A 21483-nucleotide genomic window follows, 5' to 3' on the forward strand; every position below is an offset into this window, starting at 1 on the left:
AGTCTATTTTTGGATGATTGCTGGTTAGAGTTTTCTTTGCTTTTAGCTGGAGTGAGAGGATTCCTTGCTCACACAAGTGGGGTGGGGGGGACTCAAAGCGATCAGGTCCTCAGTGGCTACTACTCAAGTGGCAACAACAAGGTTCCTGGAATTAAACCAGGGGCTGCAGTCTATTTTTGGATGATTGCTGGTTAGAGTTTTCTTTGCTTTTAGCTAGAGTGAGAGGATTCCTCGCTCACACTAGTGGAGGGGGGGGCAAAGCGATCAGGTCCTCAGTGGCTTAGAGATGCTACACCTGGAGGGCTTTCAGCTGCAATTCATGTTGGTACAAATGATCTCATCCACAAGGACAGGTCACTGTGAATGAAAAGATTTTTGGGGTAAATACTTACATGAAACAAATGTCCCATTTTAAAAAAAATGGGAATGTGCAGAACATCTGAGCCTAATTTTGGGCACAAATCTGTTTTGACAGGATAGCGTACACTTGTCATGATCAGGGAAGAGAATTTTTGTAGCAGATATTTTGCAATATTTGGCAATCACAAGGCAGGATTTTTGCCAGGTCAAAAATTTAACAGTTAGTAAATATTTTATGCATCTCTGTTGGTTGTTAATGCTGGGAGCATTGATAATAAAGTTTTTTTTTTCATTGGAAGATTTGCATTCCTACAAGATGGATGTTATTTTTTTGGGAAACATGGTTAAAGAACATTGACTGAAACTAGCTCTTTCAAGGTATAAATGCTTTTACTGTAACATACATTCTAACAAAAAATCAGGTGGAGGTATTAAGATATGGATTACAGACTGTTAGGAGACCTGTGATTACTATATGTTCAGTGATAGCACCAACACTGTAGATTGTGTAACTGTGACAATAAAGAGATCCCTGGAACATATAACAATTGGTGGAGTGTATAGACCACCAAAATCAAGTGCAGATGACACAGAGGAATTCATATATATTTTGCATGATACACAGGAGGGAAGAATAATACTGGATGGAGACTTAAATTTACCAGAAACAGACTGGAATAATATTGATTCAACATTAGTAAGGAAATTATTTACGACGTATGTTCAATTCCTTCAGATTTTAAAAAAGCTTACCAGGGAATGGAATATATCAGACATTGTTTGTGTTCCTAAAGAAATTACTGTTACTTCATGTCAAGTTTACACCTGTAGATGTGTAATGATCATGGGGTTTTAAAGGTTAATTTGTTGCTAGATAATTCATCCAAACCGAAGTCTAAACCAATGCACAGAAGATTAATAACAGATTATATGGAACAAAACAGTCACTATGTAAAACTAACTGGAGTGATGCATTCAGTTGAAAAACTGTATAAGGAATGTGGAAACTTTTGAAAGAGAACTGTTTGAATGCAAAAAATTCAAAAACTATTTAACATCAGGATCTAAGCATGCAACTTCAGGAGAATACATTTTCATAAGAAAAAGATACTTGATTAAGGTGACAGGCCAAAAACATGAAATGGACAAGAGGTCTAACTATGCCTTTGAAAGTGGAAATAAAGCTGGATAGACCATTTAAACAGAGTGTGAGACAAATGTGACAACAGTTTATATAACAATATTGAGTATAATAAGAAAACATTTTATAGATAAATAAGGTGTGGTAGGAGTAAAGACATACAAACTGATAAACTGTGTAGATTCTAAAATTTATTCTCAAACACAACAGGTTATAGATATATTTACAAAATCTTATGGAAATTGTTGTGGAAAGATGCAATAAAAGTTTTATATACTCTGCTCCATGTGGATTTCGTGTAAGAAGTTTTCTTGTTTGGTACTCTCCTGGTATTGTTGCCTATTCCACTGGTGGTATAGTCCATGGTCCTCTCCACATTGCACTTCTTTTTGTTTACTTAGAGTCTTGGGATAATTTTTTTCTGAATTGTCATTTCTTCTCTTGACCCTGGGTCTATCCATATTTAAAGGAGGCATCAGTAATCTCAGTTCTCAAGAAGTCTACTGCTGATCCTGATAATCTAAATAGTTTCACCTTACCTCTAAGCTGCTATTCACTTCTAAGACTACATAGGAGGTTGTTAATTTGGAATTTGATTCCTTCCTAAAGGAATATAATGTTCCCGATACACCTCAGTCAGAATATTTATCACAGTACAGTAATGAGATTCTCCTCACTATGGTTAGGAATAATCACCTAATGGGCAAAAATAAAAAATACTCTGTTCTAGTCCTCTTTGATCTCTCTCTTTCGTAAGATGGACAATGAAACTACGTTTTGAGCATCTGCATACTTAGGGTAGGGCTCTCAAGAGTTGTGCTTGATTGGTCTGCATTCTACTTCTCAGGTCATTCACGGGGTGGTCTCTTCTACCTTCCCTCTGCACTGTGCATCTCCTCAAGGCTCAATCTCAGGCCTTCTGTTTCTTTTTAATTTCTTTTTATATATATATATATATATATATATATATATATATATATATATATATATATGATGCTTTTAGGAGAACACTTACAATGGAACCGTCTATGTTATAACCCATGTGCTGATGTTGCGCAGTTGTACCACTCCTCTCCTCACAACAGCATGTATTAGTCATCAGTTCCCTTGCAGTCTGGATGCACTCCAACTGGTTATAATTAAATGCATCAAGAAGACAGTTGCTACTGGAATACATGCCATTTTTAGGAATTCCACCTGCCAGCCTCTGAACTCCTATATTATTTACAGGGTGACAGGAGTAAATTTGTTTCACCAGTGATACATACAAAAGTTAAGTACTTATCATAATGATAGATCTTGATGGGCAAGATAATCTTCATCAACAGCAGTATTAAAGCCAGGGGTCTATCCACAGATCAGCATATGAAATTCTCCCAGGCTATTAGCCACTCTTCAATTTAGTCATAATACTCTTCCAATACAGGCTCCTGAATATAGTTCTGTTATGCTGCATTAAGGCATATCAGAAAAAGTGTTTGGAACTAATAGTGACAGATCCCTACCCAGGAACACAGAGCCCTTGAGCACTCCTTGGTGATTTTTTTATGTGGAGGCAGATATCCTGAAGGTCTAACAGGTACATCCGGTCTCCTTACAAGTCCCAGAGAAAGGTGGACTGCAGCATAACTATCCAAAATGTTTCTTTTTTTGGATAAATTGGTTTAGGCCTCTCAAGTTTAGTATGGACCAGAGGGTTTTGTCATCTCTGGGAACCAAAAAGGACCTCTAGTAATAACTTGACCATTTCTTGTCTGGTGAGACCTCTTCAATTACTTTTTTTCTCCATTTGCTATAATTTTCTTTTAAATAGGGGAATAGGGGTTGGATCTGAATCAACATGGATTATTAGCTGGTCATTCCTCTTAAACAAACTTGAGTTTCAATTTGAATTTAATTGACAGTATTGATGAAGAATTGCACACCGATATAATTTATTTGGACTTGAAAAATGCTTTTAATTTTCTGCATCACTCAGAAGTGTTGCACTCAATGTTAATAGCAACAACAGGTATATAATAAGCTCGGTGGCAAGCCTGCTACAAGACAGATGATGCTGGGTTAGAATCAAGAATATAGCTTCTAATGACAAAGTTATAAATGTTCATTCCATAGAGATCTTTGTTGGGTCCATTTTTCCAATGGAATCTAATACCTAGGTAAGATTTTTTTTTTGACAATAAGGGTGGAACAACAGTAGCCAAGCTAGCAGCCCAAGTCACTCTTCAAAAGTTTTGAAACATCTTATGCCAGCGATCTCAAACTAAAAAAATATTCTTTAAAGCATCTAAGTGTAATTACTTTATTTTGGTAATAATAATAAGTATTCCAATACCACAGATAACCCCATATTGCTACAGAAGGTCAATATCACATATTTGGGAGTTAAGACAGATAATCTTCTTCAGTCTGATGCTGATATAAATATATATATCAGTAAATATTAATGTAAATAAATATAAATATTGAATAAGTGTATATTACATATATAAATATCAAAAATGTTATACAGCAATGAAAGATCTGTTTTTTGTAGTCTGGTTAGTAGAGATGACAAGTTATTGGTTCCTCTGCATAAGTCTGTTGGGATATAGACAAAATCTACTGATAGCCACATATCAGCTACAGACAGAGCAGAGAAATCGTGCTGGAATACCTTTTGGAGACAGTTGAATTTTCCCCCTTTTCTCCACTGTTGTGCAACCTCAGAGTAGGTTTTTGTGGATTGCTGAAAGGTGTTTTGGCAAGATTTCTTTGCTCTATCAGCAATCAATGAAATGGCTTTCAACAGACTAACATGAATCCAGTCTATCATAAGATTCACACTGAACACTGAACAGCAGCATGTAACATCTCACAATTAAAAAAAATAAATGATGCAATGAACATTTAATAGTTCAATAGATCAAGTATACTGTGTATAGGCCATAGGCCCTTTAATAGCACATCTTTAAGTGCAGGCATCTAAGATATGGAGGCATGTTTTCATGTCTTTTCTTATATTCCATTATTTATAGACTAATCAGAGATGACATGATTCTTACCTATAAATTTTTAAATGGTGAAATTATAGTTTCGACTCTTAGTGTGTTATTTAATTCATCACTATGGTATTAGAAACAACTACCTGTAGTGGTTCTGCTAGCATTTCAAACAACACTAAAAAGAGTAGCTTTCAATGTAGATCTATAACAGGATGTAGAACTTTTTATCTCTTTCTATTATTGCACCAGGTTTCATGCACTGTAGAACCCATGGATGAACATGTGCCTGGCTAAGGCAGAACATGGGGAAGAGAGGTATGTGCCTGGCTTGATACTAGCTTGAGACCATATTTCATAACATAGTCCCATGATTATGACTCAAACTCCCTCCAGACAAAACGTGTGTTTAATGTCCAAGTCTTGTAGCATGATCAATGGTACAGCAAAAACTAAAGTCTCCCTTTCAAATGGCAGCAGTCATTTCAGCTAGGCTTATGAGAAAGTTAAAGGCAGGGAATATGAATACTGACCTTCAGTACTGCAAATCCATAAAGAGTTGACTCCGGAGGACACTATCTAGGACCATGTTGGTCACATATTGGCAACAGACAACCAAGTGGGGAATGGGAAGCATTGGCACCCCTGGACACCCACACCCCATGGTGTGAGCCTATGGCACCAAAATGGAGAACTGATGTGGGCTCAGACTCTCACTAGCTGACAGTTAGCTAACTACCTACACAAGTCAGACATACCCACATTGCTTTGGTCCTTCTGGAGTGCCAAACAAAGGCAATGCTGGTGTGGGATTTGCCTAGTAATTTTAAGACCACAAAGACACTGCACAGTGATTTATAAGGAATGTACATGCAGGAAGTTCAATAATACCTAGGACTGATGGACAAGGTGTGAGAATGACAAAAAAGTACTTGATGGGCTCTGGGAATAAGCCACTTATGAATCTAGTGTGTTGCATAAGAAAATGTGCTGAAACTGATGCATGCATCCCCAAACACAGGATATTAAGAATTTTTCTATATTTTAATTGGTAGAAAGAATGACTCAAACCAAGGACCCCATCAATTACAGAAGACTGCACAGCTTGCTTACATGTGTCTAAACTGAGAAGTTCTTGCCTTGATAATTTCTGCATACATATGCATATTCCCTCTATCCAAATTACATATAAATGTTTTATCTTTCACTCAGTTTACATGAGAATGCCATTTGTAATGGTTGCTTACCCCTTGTAATGAAAACTAAGAAGGGTATCTCCTTTGAAGAAGTCATACTGTCCCTAGAACCAAATTTCTGTTGTTTGGGCAAGAGAGCTGGTTTCTCATCTTGTGGAGGAAATCACTGATTTAACAGACTTTTCTTGAACCACCACTTTACCATTTGTTCCATTTTTATAATCCTTAAAGTACCAGTTTACTCCTTATGACAGAAGCCAGTAAGACAGCTTCTCTGAAATAGAAAGGGGCTGTGGATGCTATTTGTATTTTTTTTACATCAGTCCTGCCCTCTTGGAGATTTCACATTTTACAATTCTATATAATTTTCTTTTTTTAATAGAGGATTAATCAAAGTATCAGTGATAGCAAAAATTATTTAGGTTAAACCCAATGTAAAAAGGTATTTTTTTTTCTAAGAAATATATATTTTTTTCTATTTGTAAAAACAGTATTAGCAAGAGTTTTTCATGGTTGGTGAGGAAGTTTCTTCTTGGGGGGGGGGGTTGGTTCAGGTTCAAATAAGGATAGGCAGATCTGGGCTAAAAAGGAGGATGCATGGAGGTTATCAGCAGCAATGAGGGCCTATTTCATCTTGAAGAGTTCATCCATAAGATTCTATGCTTTCATCTTAAATGAGTTGTCAAGGACAGAGTGCCGGAACTGGTGTTTTGGAGAAGATAGTCTCATTTATTTATTTATTTACTTATTTATTTATCATGTGTAGTCTCCGGCTCATGTCTGCTGCCCCAGTCACAGCATCACTGTAGTCAGTATTTCAATAGTTACATGGTAGCCCACACTGAAAGTCACAGTCTTAACCATCGATTCTTTGATCCCAGATTCCAGTAAGACCAAAAGCTCTTCAAGTGCCTGATTCAATACAAAAGACTGGAATCTAGAGTGATGAGAAATAATTGATCTAAACTCCAACATGCTAAGAGGAGAATATGCTATTGCCTGCTATATTCAAAGCTTTAGACTCTGTGTCTGTAGTTCTTGGACTGGACTTACCAGGTCGTGTAGGACCCTGTTCTAGGATGACTACAGAGGATCTCACTGCAGTTAAGAGTTCATAGACATACCCTGAAAAGTGTACAACTAACCATTTTTAACCCAAGTATCACAATACAGCTGCCTGACTTGGTTATTTAAAAATACATTTGACTGCTTTAACTTCAGTGTGGCAACTTTGCTATTATTTTCAGTCAAAGTCTATTTTAATTAAGTACGGCCACAAACTGAAAAAAATACTATAGTCTACATTTTAAAAGTATTATTCCACAGTGGTAAAACACAGTTGTTGCCATCATACTCACAGCTATCCTTTTCTCTTCTTCCAGCTGCTTTTTCTCTTCTGCTGCCTTCATTTCAGCTAATCTTTTAGCTTCTTGTTGTTGCTCGAATTTGCTCTGAAGGTCTCGTGGTGGCTTCACTGCATATTTTTTAGTTGTTACCTTCTTTTCCTCAGTTTCTTTCTTAAATAGAATGAAACAAAAAAAACATGAGAGAACAAAGTGCTCTGTCAGCACTTAATGTATCTTTCAGCAATGTTTCTGCCTAAGAAAATGCACTCAGCTAAAATTAATTTCCAGGCGCTTGGGTGAAGTCCAGTAATATTAAATAGCATATTCAACATAGTAGTAACAACTGTGGGATTTAACCCCAGAGTTCTAGGCTTGCAGCCTAGAGGTCTTTGAACAGGTTGAATTGATCACATGTTTACAAGAAACCTGAGCAGCATACCTCTCAACTGTCAAGATTTTTGTTCATAAAATTTGAAATTTTTGGGCAGATCACCAAGGATTAAAGTCACTAAATAATGATGTACATTTGAGTTTCAGACTTCATATCCATCAGAAAAATGCATGCAAACCCAAATAGAGTTATTCTATCAACTTTCTAAGAGCAGTATTTAAAATCTGTCTCTGTTTTGGGGCCTTTGTCCTGCCATTAATTTAGGCTGTGTCCAGATTTCTTGCTCTAAGAGGTTGAGAAGTATGCGGAGCACTTTTGTACCTTCTTCCAAGATAAAGACATCCAGCAAAACTACACTCTACTGGAAGAGCTAAGTACAAAATGATATACTGCAGAACTTGTGTGGGTGAATGTACAGCCAGTCAAGTCCTCTACATCATTTGGCAGTTTCATCGAAAAACATTCACTGGCCCCAGGGTTATGCAATTCCAATCTTGAAGGACATTATATTATGTAAAGGGGTGCAGCAGGCAAAGTCCTGTGCATGGTATATGTGTGTGTGTGAAACTGCTTGTTATGACTTCTTCCAAGGCCACAATCATTTTTTATCTGAAATATCAAAAATACATTCTATTCATGTAGCAGGATTCAAAGAATTACATCATAATCCTTTCTGTGATCTCCTTCCCAAGTTTATTATCTATTATGTTGATAATAATGTTGACTATGTTGATAACTAGTGTAGATCTCCACTGTAGTTTGTTTAGGACCTGCCTTCCATTCTTATATTCCTATGTGAACGCCTCCCTACCCCTGCTAAAAAGGACAGCAAGGAATCATATCAGGTTTGAACATAAAGCAGAAATAATATACCAAGAATAAGTTTAAACAGCTTATTTTGGTGAAAACTTGTTTTTTTACATCCATCACTGATTGCACAATACTTCCTAATGAAACGTAATCAAGCTCTGTTTTTCTCTTTTCTTACAAATAGTAATATTTTTTTACTATTTCATTTGTATATACCCAGGAATGCAATTTAGAAGTCTCACCCTCACTATCAGTAAAAAAATACTTAAATAAATATTTGATGTTTTAAATGTGCTGTGTAGAAACCTGACTGTGAGAGATTTCAGAATGCAGAGGAACAAGCTGCTGTCTATTTTTACAAAATAGTTCTGATCTGGGCAATTTCATTATATGGCAAAAACAGCGTGAAAGGTAAGAAATATCCTGATATTTTAAAAGAAAAACATTTTCTCTTTCATTTTTTTACTGTTTATTTTCAAAATATTTTCAAACTTTTCTCAAAAATACTGTATGTAATTATGTTACTACACTCAAAGCACCTTACTATGATGTACTGCAAAAGAAACAACCACAATTTCATATCAGAGACCAAGTCCTTTGTTAAAAAACTGAAAAGAAGATAAGCCTTTTGCATTAGTGGAGTGTATTGTTTGTTCAGCAAAATCTCACATTTCAGTAAAAAATGAGCTGGGCTGGGCAGGTAAAAAAGTTGCAAGCCCTAGCTATGGCAAGCAGATAAAGCAAACTGAATGTAAGCTGGTGTCTTACCTCTTCCTTTGCCATAAGCAGAGGACATATTTCCCTGCTTTCATCCATCAGACAAATCTCCTTAATGGCATAACCACTGACGCAGTAAGCATCATAGCCAGCACCAATCAGCAATGAGCAGAGCAGCACACTGTAGTCAAAGCAGTTTCCCTGCTGCTGTTTGAGGACAGTAATGGGGGAAAAGAGATATTGTGGCTGGAAGACAAGAAGAAAATATGCTGGTTATTGAATGTGCACCCAAAATGTACTGCTTAAAATTACACTCCCCTTAAATAGCTATACAGATGGTATCCAGATGAAAATTTCACAGGACTACTGTGCCTCCGCCTGTTTACTACTTCTCCTTACTGGAACTGCAAAGTGAAAAAGCAAGTACTTGTATCATACCCAAAATTGGTTAAATGGCATTATATTTGATGTTAAACTTCAATATTTTATTGTTCATGCTCAATGGAAGTGGTTTGTTACCTCTGCCAGCTCATGTCAAATAACTTTATGCTAGCAGGTTCTGCTGCATTAAGGTTACCCAGGGCTGGTGATATGAAAACTAACTCAGGATGTGGGACAGCTACTGTGCTATTAGCCTGCATTCTAACCTCAGACTCAAATTGCTATTCATTTTAAGATAACAAACTGCTTTAAACCTGTTGAATGTGGGCCATCTTGCATAAATGCAGCCTCACGCAGCACAATGGAATTATTAATAAACAGAATCCTCTACTTACCAGGATCATGCTTGAGAAACCAAATGTATTAGTTATGTGATAACCATGGTTATAGTCTGCGTGCCTACTCAAACCTTTCAATGAAAACAAATTCCAGTCACTCAGGAATGACAAGAGGTGGAGGAGGCATCTTACTGCTTAATAGCAACTCATTCCAAGCATCCTAAGTTTGTTAAAAGATGTGCCCAAGTGACAGGCAGTGCAAAGGGACCACTGTACTGCCTAAAAAGCACATCCTCTCTCACACTTCTGGAGGATCTCCTTGAAGTACTCTCTCCTTGCATCAATGTGCATAATTCATCCAGCTTGTGGTCTGCTTACTCAACCAGAAAGGTTCTGTACTACATTACTTTAAACATTGTACTTCTCTTCATGATCTAACTCAGTTGGTCATTTCCCAATTATAAGACTTAATGTTTTCAGAGGTAATTATATTTGTTTTGGACATTATCCTTACTAAAACGACCAAAAGCTGTTGAAAGGAAGTAGTTTAGTCTAATTAAATTAGAGACCAATCACAGTTGACATTTGGAACAGCAAGAGATCAAAAGTCCCATAAGCTCTGATCAATCCGGTATCCCATTTTACCTGCCAAACATACACGGTTTCTTCTTGTAATCTTTGCTACAAAGCAGAACAAAATACTCTCCAGGTCTGATGCTGACTGTTATAAAACAGCTAACTGCCATATCCTTAGCAGGGATCTAATGGATAAAACATATGATATAACTTGAAAAATTTGCAAATCTGCCAACAATCAGGAACTTCAGCAAATCTACTTTAAATAAAGAGTCCCTATAGGACTGCAGTGTAAACTATCAAATCTTTTTGCTATAGCAAATTGACCAAGCACTTCTGCCAACTCAGAACAAGTCAAAGAATCATTGGGCAAACCAAAGCTCCTTCAACATTCACTCTAGTTCTTTCTATGAGGTTTTGTTTCACAACCCACATCTGGATCTCCTAAAGAATTTCTTCAGTCATCTTCCTGAAAAGGCCTGCCAATTCTAGACCATTCTGAATAATTCTATTCCCAGTACCAGCTCCTTACTCTTCCCTAAGTTTCTCTGTAAAGCTATCTCTAATAGAACTGTTAAAGATTGTCTGACAGATTTATTCAACACAGGTCCTGTACTACAGATGAACTGCTTCCTGAATTTCCCCAGCAGCTGAAGCTCTACCATGAACCTACAATTCTCCTTTATGTACTGATGCTGCCTGTGCCTGTCTGAAGACAGCAGTTGTTTTCCTCCAAAGACCAACAATCCTTCCTCCCCTGTAGGCCACTGTCCCATCTCTTCTCTTCCATCTCTTGCTAAAAGTCTCTAAAGGGTTGTTTATTGACAGGTAGCAGGATATATAGTATTAATCAATATGTGACACGATTTGAGGCATACAGTTAGTTAATTCAGCGGTATTCCAAGACAATTGAGTCTTATGATCATTTATGCCTTGCCAATACCCCCTCAGGCTGCATCTCCTTTCTCCAGGGCGGCCATACCAGTCACCTGTCATCTGGTTTATGTTTAAAGGAAGATAGTTGCACTACTTAACATACAGGGGAAATTTATTCCAAAGTTTTGGCAGGAGTTAGGCTATAACTGTCTACATCTGCTGTGTTTTACTTGTTAAAACTACAATGAAAAACCTTGCCAAGCTATAGTTTTTACTTTGAAACCTTAACCCTCCTGCAACAGACGCCCATGGGATATGTAAATGACCACTTAAGGACACTGTGTTATAGCAATATGGCTTATGAATGTCCATGACGTTTTACTTTATTTTTTTAAGTCTTTGTGGATATATTCAGGAAACAAAGCCAAACCCCACTAGCTGTGGACATGCATGTTTAAGCCTTCTTATTACCTCTTCAGTAGAGCATAAGTGGAATGTTTGGCTATACTTTAGAAACACAGGGTCTATATCCCAACTGCTGTACATAACCATTAAGGTAACTGCAAAATATCCCAATTAACATCCTAACCAAAGAGTAAAAATGTCACACAGACAAACCAAGTAATAAAAACTACAAGAAAAACATAGCCAAGTTAGAGTTTTCACTGTGCGATACCTTAAGCCTCCTGTAACAGAGGCCCATGGGATAAATGCAAATGATCCCTTAAAGACATCAAGTGTTTCAGCAATATGGCTTATGAATGCCAACAACTTTTCACTTTTTCTTTAAGTCTTTGTGGATACATTCTGACCAATCAAGCCAAACCCCACTAGCTCTGGACATGCATATTTCAGCCTTCTTATGGCCTTGTATCAGAGCATAAGTGGATTGTATTTGTTGGTAAAAATATAGGTCCTTGATGCTAGTTCTGGGATAGATACCTGTCTCTCCAGCAGGCCCTATTTATATCACAGGCAAGGTTTAAGTCTTTAGAACAGGTAATTCTGGTGTTTTGTGGACATGCAAGAGGTCCATCAAGGTGGGGTCTATGTCCTTATATGCCAGGCATAGATCTCCCATCAAAAGCCTTTAGGAGACAGAATACAGGGATAGGGCCTCAGGGTGGTCTGCAAAGATCACGTTACTTATATGCCCTGTATTATTTTAGTGAGGAACCTCTGTGGATGTTCCAACTGTTTGATATGCCTGGTTAGGTACCACAGGTCTGATGAATGCCAAATAACAGTGGAACAAAATTTTCTTGGCCCTAGATGCAATACCTTTGTTTATAAGTTGCACAGCATAGAACATTTTCCTCACTACTGTAGACACGTGATGGTCAAAGGTCAGCCAGATCACTGTCTATGCGAGTCCACAGGTCCCTGACTACTGGGTGAACTCTTAGGTGTATGTTGTCAACATGACATTTACCAGGGGTGGATGACTTCCTAAAGGATACTATTATGCATTTCTTGGCATTTAGTTTTAGTCCATGGCTCTGACACCAGTTAACTGTTGACCACCAGATCCAATATTTTTGCACTTCTAGTCTGGTCCAGGGAGTTTGTGTTTGCAACAAGGAATCTCTGTACCTGTATGTTTGATGTCATATATGTCTCCCAGTTAATAGTGGGGTAATTAAAGTCACCCATGAATAGGGATTGAGTTGGATGGTGAATGTTTCCAATAAATTTAAATACATGTTATGGGTTTTCTTAGATCGTAGAGGAGAACCTATAGCTTGCAAGGAAGTGGTATGAGATTTTGCCTCTGGTGATTTGAACATGGAGAAGCTCAACTTCAATGTCCTACTTGACCAGCCTTAAGGTATATTTATTTTTTATGTATGTCGAGACACCGCCATCTTTAATCCTTATCTAGTCTAAATGTGTGGAACGTATTGTAGCCTTGTACTGCTGGTGTGTTCTCCGCAGCTTTAAACCATGTGTCAGTGACCACATAGATGTCAGCATTTTCCACAGTGAGGAGAGCTTGTAGGGAGTAGAGTGGAGTTTTTTGTTTAGACTCCTAGCACTGAGCAGTGACACCTTTAGATTTTCTTGGTTTTGATTTGCTATGTTGGAAGTACCTTCAGTTTGGCATTGCCGAAAAAAGCACTATGGGGGAATGACACCAGAATCTAAGCCAATTATTAAAATCAGTCATCTTCTGTTCATATTGTGGCATCATCCTTGGAAAAAGTGAAATGCTACTCAATGCAAAGTTCATACTAGTCTGGGTCATATATTCTGACAGCTCCATGATGTCTCTCTTCATACAGTCTAGGGAGGTACACCTCAGCTCATTTCTACTCACATAGACTATGACTGAATCATTCTAGTACTTGTCTAATGACCTGAGTGCATGTGTAATATGGTGGATCCTGGCCACTGATAAGCAACTGACAGTGACATTCTCCTTACTCAGCCTGGTGAGACAGACACTGGTTTGTCTCAAAATGGAGTCTCCAATGACCAGAATGTTGGATTGTGTGGTGTCTTGCCTTATGGGCTTAGAAGTAGAAGCTCCTTGAGATGTGGCTGCATGTGTTGATGGGGTGTTGTTTTGAAACAGTGCATTTGGAGTAGTGTACTTCATCTAGGAGGTCTTTGGGGTTTAGGAAGGTTACACCTGACAACCTGAATGACATTAGGAGTGCTTTTATGTGAGAGCTTTGCCTCCAGTGACCTTGTGTAAATACATCTCTCACATACCATATCAGTTTGAGAATTAGCTGGTTGTCAGTAAACACAAGACCATTTTTATATTGCCTCAGGATGCCCATATCTACCAAGCTGGTAATGTAGATAGTAGGAAAGTTTATATTCATGGTGACAGGCCCTTTTTTTATTGGTTTTGATATTTGACAGCTGCTGCGAGAATATAAAGTAATGTCAGGAGTACCTGGTTTGCAACTCCAGGGCAATGCTTGTCACTGCAAACAAGTTGCCCTGCGTGCAACTAGGTATTGGTGAACTTTCAAGGGTAAATGTACAGGAAAAATGTGTCTATGTCTACACAGGGCACTGATAAACACTTGTGGGAAAACTAATAAACAGACCCAGATGATTTATGGATGAGGTATTTAGAGAGATATTCTAAAGTTAGGTTAGACAGCAGCAAATCAGAAAGAATTAGCTTTGTCAAGAATGATGATTAGCTACTGCTTGGCTACTACTAGTGCTGGTCTCACCACATGCTGCTTGGATACTATGCTCCTTTGCTTCTTCTCTTACCAGAAGCAAAACCATAGCACAAATCCCAAGATAAGAAGCAGGAGAAGCAGGCCTCAGGCTCTTTGGTGATCAACAGTTTCATCCCAGATGATGCAGGGGTCTGTAGGTTTGTTGTAGCCTTTTCCTGGTAGATGCCTTAAATAGCAACCAGACCAATCAGGAAGGTCCAGCACAGACACTCACTGCCCAATTAGAAACAGTCAGGAATCAATGCATCTGCTCTTTTCCTTACCAGTAGCAAAATATAAGCACAAATTCCAAGCTGGCACTTATGAAGCTGTTATCAGGCTTTCTGGTAAACAGCAGTCTCCAAGAAAACATTTCCCTTTGCATCTCCTATCACCAGGAGAAAAACAGAAGCACTAATACCAAGATGACTACATAGAGGCAGAATGTGTCTCTCTAATAACTGGTGGTACTGGACTAGATGCTTCATATTTTTAAGGTAAGAAAGAAAAATGGGTTAATATTCTAAGAGTTGCAGTGTGCACTAAGCAGTTAGACATGAAAGGGGGTGATTTATTTTTGGCTATCTAGGGGAAGAGTCACTAATTTTAAAAGAGCAAGATAGAGTGGAAGGAGGTATAAAAAGAAGTTATGTCCTTACCATAACGTTCCATGTGAGTTGTTCATCTCGCCTTTTGTTCTTACACGTGGGTCGGAGCCGATCCCTCGGCTCCGAATCGGCTGGTTTTCAAGCTCAGACTCTCAGAGAAGCCCAAGACCTAGTGTATATCCCATGATGCTCTACTGTACATCCCCAGATCTAGTGTGCTGCAACCAAGACAGCCTACCGACAGAATAAAACTATGGAGTCTACCTGCTTAGATAATTATAATAGTAAATGGAAACAAGAAGAGTAGGAATGTATTAACAGACTGACAACTGAACCAATCCTCCAAGGCAACCATCTCCTCGACTGGAGGGGGAAGGTGGGCGGGAATCTAAGAACAAAAGGCGAGATGAACAACTCACATGGAACGTTATGGTAAGGACATAACTTCTTTATGTGAAGTTGTTCTATCTTGCCGTTTTGTTCTTACACGTGGGTAGTGTCCCAAGCACCCTAACCCTGGGTGGCTCACGGGAGAACATTCCTGAGCACAGTGGAACCAAACGTAGCCCTGTCCCTGGAGGTTCTATCCACTTTGTAATGAGTAATAAACGTGTGAGGTTTTGACCATGTGGCAGCTGCAGAGATGCTATCTAAAGGCAAGCGAGCTGCATGAGCCAATGACGTAGAAACAGCTCGTGTAGAGTGGGCTTTGATGTTAGTTTCTAATGGTTGATTTGTGGAAGCATAAATGAATCTGATGCAGTCAGAGAGCCACTTGGATAGTGTGGTTTTTGACACTGCGAAACCTTTCTTATTGTCTGCATAAGAAATGAAGAGTTGATCCGATCGTCTGAAATCCTTTGTTCTATTTAGATAGAACCTCAGTTGTCTATGTACATCAAGCTTGTGTAACATATATTCCAGTTTGTTGGTATGGTGTTTGAAGAAGGTTGGGAGCTCAATGGACTGATTTAAGTTATTTTCTGAAGCGATCTTGGGAAGAAAGGTAGGATTAGTCCTGAGGGATACCCTATCAGGGTGAAAAATCAAGTATGGGGGTTTGGAAGACAAGGCCTGAAGTTCGGAGACCCTACGTGCAGATGTAATGGCTACCAGGAATAAAGTTTTCCAAGACAAAAACTTTAAATGGCAAGATGAAGCAGGTTCAAAGGGGGTGAGCATCAGTTGCGATAAAACCAGATTCAAATTCCAGGGGTAGACAGGATGCCTAATAGGTGGGCTGAAGTGGTGGGCTCCTTTTAAGAATGCTTTACATAGTCTGTGTGACATAATGTTGGAGCAGTTAAAGCCTACATGGAAGTTTGAGATAGCAGCCAATTGAACTCTAATGGTGGCAGCAGCCGCGCCATCATGGAACAAGGAAGACAAGAACTCTAAGATGGCATGGACAGGTGCTACATAAGGGTCAGTGTCATGTTGAGAAGCCCAGTGAACAAACCGTTTCCATTTGCTATTATATAGTTTCCTGGTGGATAGTTTATGAGAGGAAACTATAATGTGTTGGACCGTAGCAGACAAATCTTGTGATCTGGCTAATGTGGGGATTGAAGCAGCCAAGCTGTCAGTTTTAGGGAACTGAGGGAGGGATGGAGAACTCCCGATGAATGAGTCAGAAGATCCAGCACTGGGTCCAGAATCCATGGTTCTTCCAGTTGATACTTCCGCAGGAAGGGAAACCAAATCTGTCGAGGCCAAGACGGGGCTATCAAGATCACAGTCCTTCCCAGACTTTTGGCTTTCTGCATGAATTTTGGAATTAGGGGTATCGGCGGAAAGGCATATAGGAGGCCCGGGGGCCAATCGTGTACGAACGAGTCCCTGGGTTCATTCCACGGTGGGGGATAAAGGGCAAAGTAGCTGCTGCATTTGGCATTCATCGGAGATGCAAACAGGTCACAGCAAGGCTGGCCCCATCTGCAGAAAATGTTGTCTGCTACCTGTTGTTTGAGAGACCACTCATGGGGTAAAAGCATGGCTCTGCTTAGTTTGTCCGCTATCACGTTGGATGACCCCGGGATGTGCATTGCTATCAGAAAGCATCTGGTGGATACAGCCCATTGCCAAATCCTTAAGGCCTCCCAGCATAAAGGGTATGATCTGGTTCCCCCTTGTTTGTTGATGTACCAGACAACTGACATGTTGTCCATCTGGATAGCAATTGTGCCTGGAGGAAGAGAGTCGTGAAAGTGTTGCAATGCTAGGAACACTGCTCTCAGCTCTAGGACATTTATATGCAAGTGTGTTTCTATGATTGACCAAGTGCCTTGGACAGTCTTTCCCTGAAATAGCCCCCCCCCACCCTGTCAGGGAAGCATCCGTGGTCACTGTGGCTGTGGGTTGGGGAAGAATGAAGGGACGACCCATTATCACTTGGTCGCTGTTCAACCACCAGCTGAGATCCTTCTTGCAAAGATTGGTTAACCTGATCTCGTGAGACATGGGTAGTTGTTGGTAAGACCATTGTGCGAAGAGTAACCACTGGAGTATTCGCATGTGCATGCGGCCTAACGGGACTGCTATCAATGTGGCTGCCATGGTTCCTAAGAGTTGTAGTATCTGGGACGCTGGTGCTTTGTTATGGGCTAAGAGACTGGATACTTGATTTTTTAGAGTTACGATTCTTGAATGAGGCAACCTGATCCTTGCGTTGACGGTGTCCATTTCTGCAACTATAAATGTAATATGCTGCGAGGGCGATAACGCAGATTTTTCGAAGTTTAGGGTTATGCCCAACTGGGAACAAAGGTCTATGGTGTAGTCTCTTGTTTGGATTAGTTGATGCCTGGAGGTGGCGGTGAGGAGCCAGTCATCCAGATATAGAAACACTCGGAATCCCAACCGTCTCAGGTGAGCCGTGACCACTGCCATATATTTGGTGAACACCCTGGGGGCTGTGGTGAGGCCAAAGTGCAGGGCTCTGAATTGGTAATGACTGACTCCCAGCCAGAAATGCAAGTGATCTCTGGATGATCTGTCCATTCTGATGTGGTAGTAAGCATCCTTGAGAACTATAGAGCACATCCAATCGCCTGTTGATAAGAATGGGAGAATCGACTGCAGCATGACCATCCGTAACTTTTCCTTCTTGATGAAGGTGTTGAGTTTGCTGAGGTCTAGTATGGTCCTCCAGTCCCCTGTTTTCTTTGGAACTAAAAAGAACCTTGAGTAAGTTCTGGATTCTATTTGGTCCGCCGGGACTGGCTGGATGACTCTTTTGTCTAGCAGCTTTTCGATTTCTATGGCTGCTGATTTTCTCAGACTGGGTGGTACGTCTGGGATCCTTGTATATATAGGTGGAGGTTTTATAAAGGAGATGTAATAACCTCTGGTAATGACGCTTTTTACCCAAGAGTCCGTTGTAATGTTTAGCCAGGTGTCTGGGTATAAAGCCAAGCGACCCCCGACTGCCTCCAGAGTAGGACAGCCGGGCTTCCTTTCAGGAATGCTGATAGGGCTTACCATAGAACTGGTCCCTGTCACCCTGGTTCTGCGGACCGCCTCTGCCGTTTGGACGGCGTCTTCCATTTCTGACCCCTCCTCTGCCTCTAGAGGGGGTATCGGTAGGTGTGTTTTGGAAAGCTCCTTGAGGTTTTCGGAACCACATTTTTCCACTTCATTGCTCTTTGGGGTATGGTCTGGTTGGAGTGGAAAAATGGACCCCTACAGCAGACAGAGTCTTCCCTTCCTGTTCACACCTAGTAAAAGTGTCTCCTTAACTTTGGGTCTGAACAAGGCGGAACTGTCGAATGGGGTATTGACAAATGAAGATTTAAAGGCTTCCGCAAAGGAGCAAAGGCGCATCCAGGATTGCATCCGAAGAGCTATCGCTGAGCCTGCTGCCCTACTAGATCCATTGGCCACATATGAAATGAGGCGCATGGATGAGTTTACTATTGAATTGAGGGTGTTGAGTTGTGCAGTCACCTTTTCCGAGACTGCATCAGCTGTATTACCCTGAAGAGTATCTCCCAGCTCTTTTAGGAGATCTCGTTGAAGGCAGGTAAAATGTGTCAGGTAGTTAAGTGACCTCATGGAAAATGCTGCAGAACTAAATATGTGTTTCCCATATCTGTCCATCGTCCTAGAATCTCTATTAGGAGGATGGACAGCCGAAGAGGTTTCCGACATCTCTTTCTTGGTGGCCGACGCCACCACCATGGCATCAACTGGGACTCCTTTTGTAAGAAAGACCTTGTCGGTGGGGGAAGTAATAAATTTATTGGGCCTCAGTGGGACCGGTTCCACTGAGTCAGGGGATTCCCACACCCTTCGAGCAACCAGTTTCATCAGCTCATCGAAGGGTGGCGTAACCCAGGAGGTGGATGGTTGAGATCCGAAGGCCTTCAGGAGAATTGACTCATCCTCAGAAGGGGCAAGGGACTGCCAATCACCCCTCTGCCTTAAGATTTCCAATATGTCTGCAAATGAGACATCTTCTGAGAGGGACCGTGGGGACCCTTCTGATTCCTACAAGTTGGTTTCCGATGTTAGAGATTCCTGTGGGGAATCTAAGTGCCTCCTCTTGCACAATCTCTTCCTAGGGACTTCATTGGTGGGAGCGTCCGGTGAAGTTATCAGAGAGGAGGGGTCACCCAATGGAGATACCTGAGACCCTGGATCTCGACGCTTTGTGGGGATCTGTGGGGAAGAGGTAGAATGAGGCCCCTTTGGGGAAGGTGAAGACAGATCCGATGAGGTAGTGGTCTTGGTAGCCATGACCTTCCTCATGGCATTGAAGGCACCAGAATCCCGGTCCGAGAAGTCAGTCAGCTCCGAAGAGACCAGCAGCTCTCTCCGGACCGAGACCCTCCGCTCCAATCCAGAGGACGGAGCCAAGGCCACCTGCACCGAAGCCCCAAGTGGAAGAGTCAGAACTGAAGTATCGGTTCGACTCTCCACCCCGGAGCCGGTGAGGGACTGTCGGCCCCGGAATTCCTCGGTCGGAACCGAGGAGATCAAGGTCGATGGAGCCGAGGGAGGAGGATTAAACCTCAGCTCCAAGGGTTCTACCAATATCAGTTCCGTCTGACCCCACTCCGAATGCTCGATTGGCTTCGGAGGAGGAGGTGGAGAAGCCAAGGGGGGCATTTCAGGCTTCGAAGCCGAGTGGCTCGAAGCAGATAGCATTTTGGCCAGGGCCAGGTTCTCTAAGAGCCTCTTAACCACTCGGTCCAGATCCACATCGAAAAGCCTGGAAGAATGAGTCGAGGGATGGGTCAAAGGGGCCGAAGATGGAACCGATTGAAGAATTGGAGACTGAGGAGTCTCCAACATCTGTTCCAAAACTGGACCCCGAGGCAAGGACTTGATACACGGCTCCAAGGACTGTGGAGCCGAGGTACGGACCATGCTTGAGGAATTCGGAGCCAATGACTTGGGCTCCGAGGATCCTTTGGAAGACTTCAACCCTTTCAAAGCCTTGGAAGAGGTGTCAGCCTTATCTAAAGAAGCGTGAAATTCAGGTTTTAGGAGTCCTCTATCCACCAATTTCCTGCACCTTTCCAGGAGGACCCTGGCGCTAAAGGAATGGCAGATACACCACACCTCTTGTAGGTGTACCGAGCCTAAGCAGTAGATGCAGGTGGAGTGATTGTCTGTAACAGACATTTTCTGACCACACTCACACCTTTTACACCCTGATTTTTGTTTTTCAGACATGGTTTAACAATAACAACACACACTATGATATAGTTAAAGATATGTATAAATGTATATATCTAGTGTTTTTCTTTCTTAGGTTTTTGTGAGACCTTAGTATCTCTTATCATAAATTACTAGGTGTATCTAATTTTGTAATATGTTATAAAGATTTGTACTACACCATTTCTAATACAAATGTATTAGTCTTATTCATCTATTCTTAGATAAATTTTTCCTTTTTCCTACTGAAATATAAAATATATAATCTTAGGCTTGTACTATAATTGTTAAAACTTATGTACCAAATTATACTGTTATTGTCTTTGTCTTGACCTTTTATGTTGTTGTAATTTGTGGAGCTTTTCTCCCTGGGCCTCCACTGAAAATGGACATATATCCAGCTGGACTAGTCCGGTCAACAAATGTAATATAAAATAAAATATATCTTAACAGTCTACTAAATCACGCTAAGTATAGAGTTTTAAAAGTCTAACAAACAACTACCATTAGCTAAGGTATATATAACAACTACCACTCTAACTATATATATATATATATATATATATATATATATATATATATATATATATATCAAATAACACACACAAAAAGGCTGACAGAGCCCTGTCACGCCCAAGGAAAGGCCAAAGACTTGAAGAAAAGGAAGTATTTAACGTTCTAAGAATCTAACTAACCAGAATCCTAACACTATACTATTAAACACTCTCTATATATATAATATTTAGACACAAAGAACAAATTTTTGAGAAAAAAGAAGTTATTACTAGAAATATAAATTCACTGGCCCGAGCTAACTCAGATGAGCTGCTGATCCGTTGCAGCGGCAAAACAGATCTGGGGATGTACAGTAGAGAATCATGGGATAAACACTAGGTCTCGAGCTTCTCTGAGAGTC

General features: G+C 40.3%; 1 protein-coding gene across 2 annotated transcripts in view; it reads right to left on the minus strand.

Moving 5' to 3' along the window:
• Positions 1 to 21483, minus strand: part of DRC7 (dynein regulatory complex subunit 7) — a 1455099-nt gene that overhangs the window by 1142118 nt on the left and 291498 nt on the right. For both annotated transcript variants that reach the window (XM_044081324.1, XM_044081326.1), the window contains exons 5-6: positions 8994 to 9188; positions 7037 to 7195 (exon numbers count right to left, since the gene is read on the minus strand). In XM_044081324.1, the coding sequence (XP_043937259.1) occupies positions 7037 to 7195; positions 8994 to 9188 (354 nt within the window). The remainder of the gene's footprint in view (positions 1 to 7036; positions 7196 to 8993; positions 9189 to 21483) is intronic.

The sequence above is a fragment of the Protopterus annectens genome, chromosome 8.part0 (assembly GCF_019279795.1).
Source record: "Protopterus annectens isolate FY-2018-M chromosome 8.part0, PAN1.0, whole genome shotgun sequence".
Taxonomy (NCBI): Eukaryota; Metazoa; Chordata; order Ceratodontiformes; family Protopteridae; genus Protopterus; species Protopterus annectens.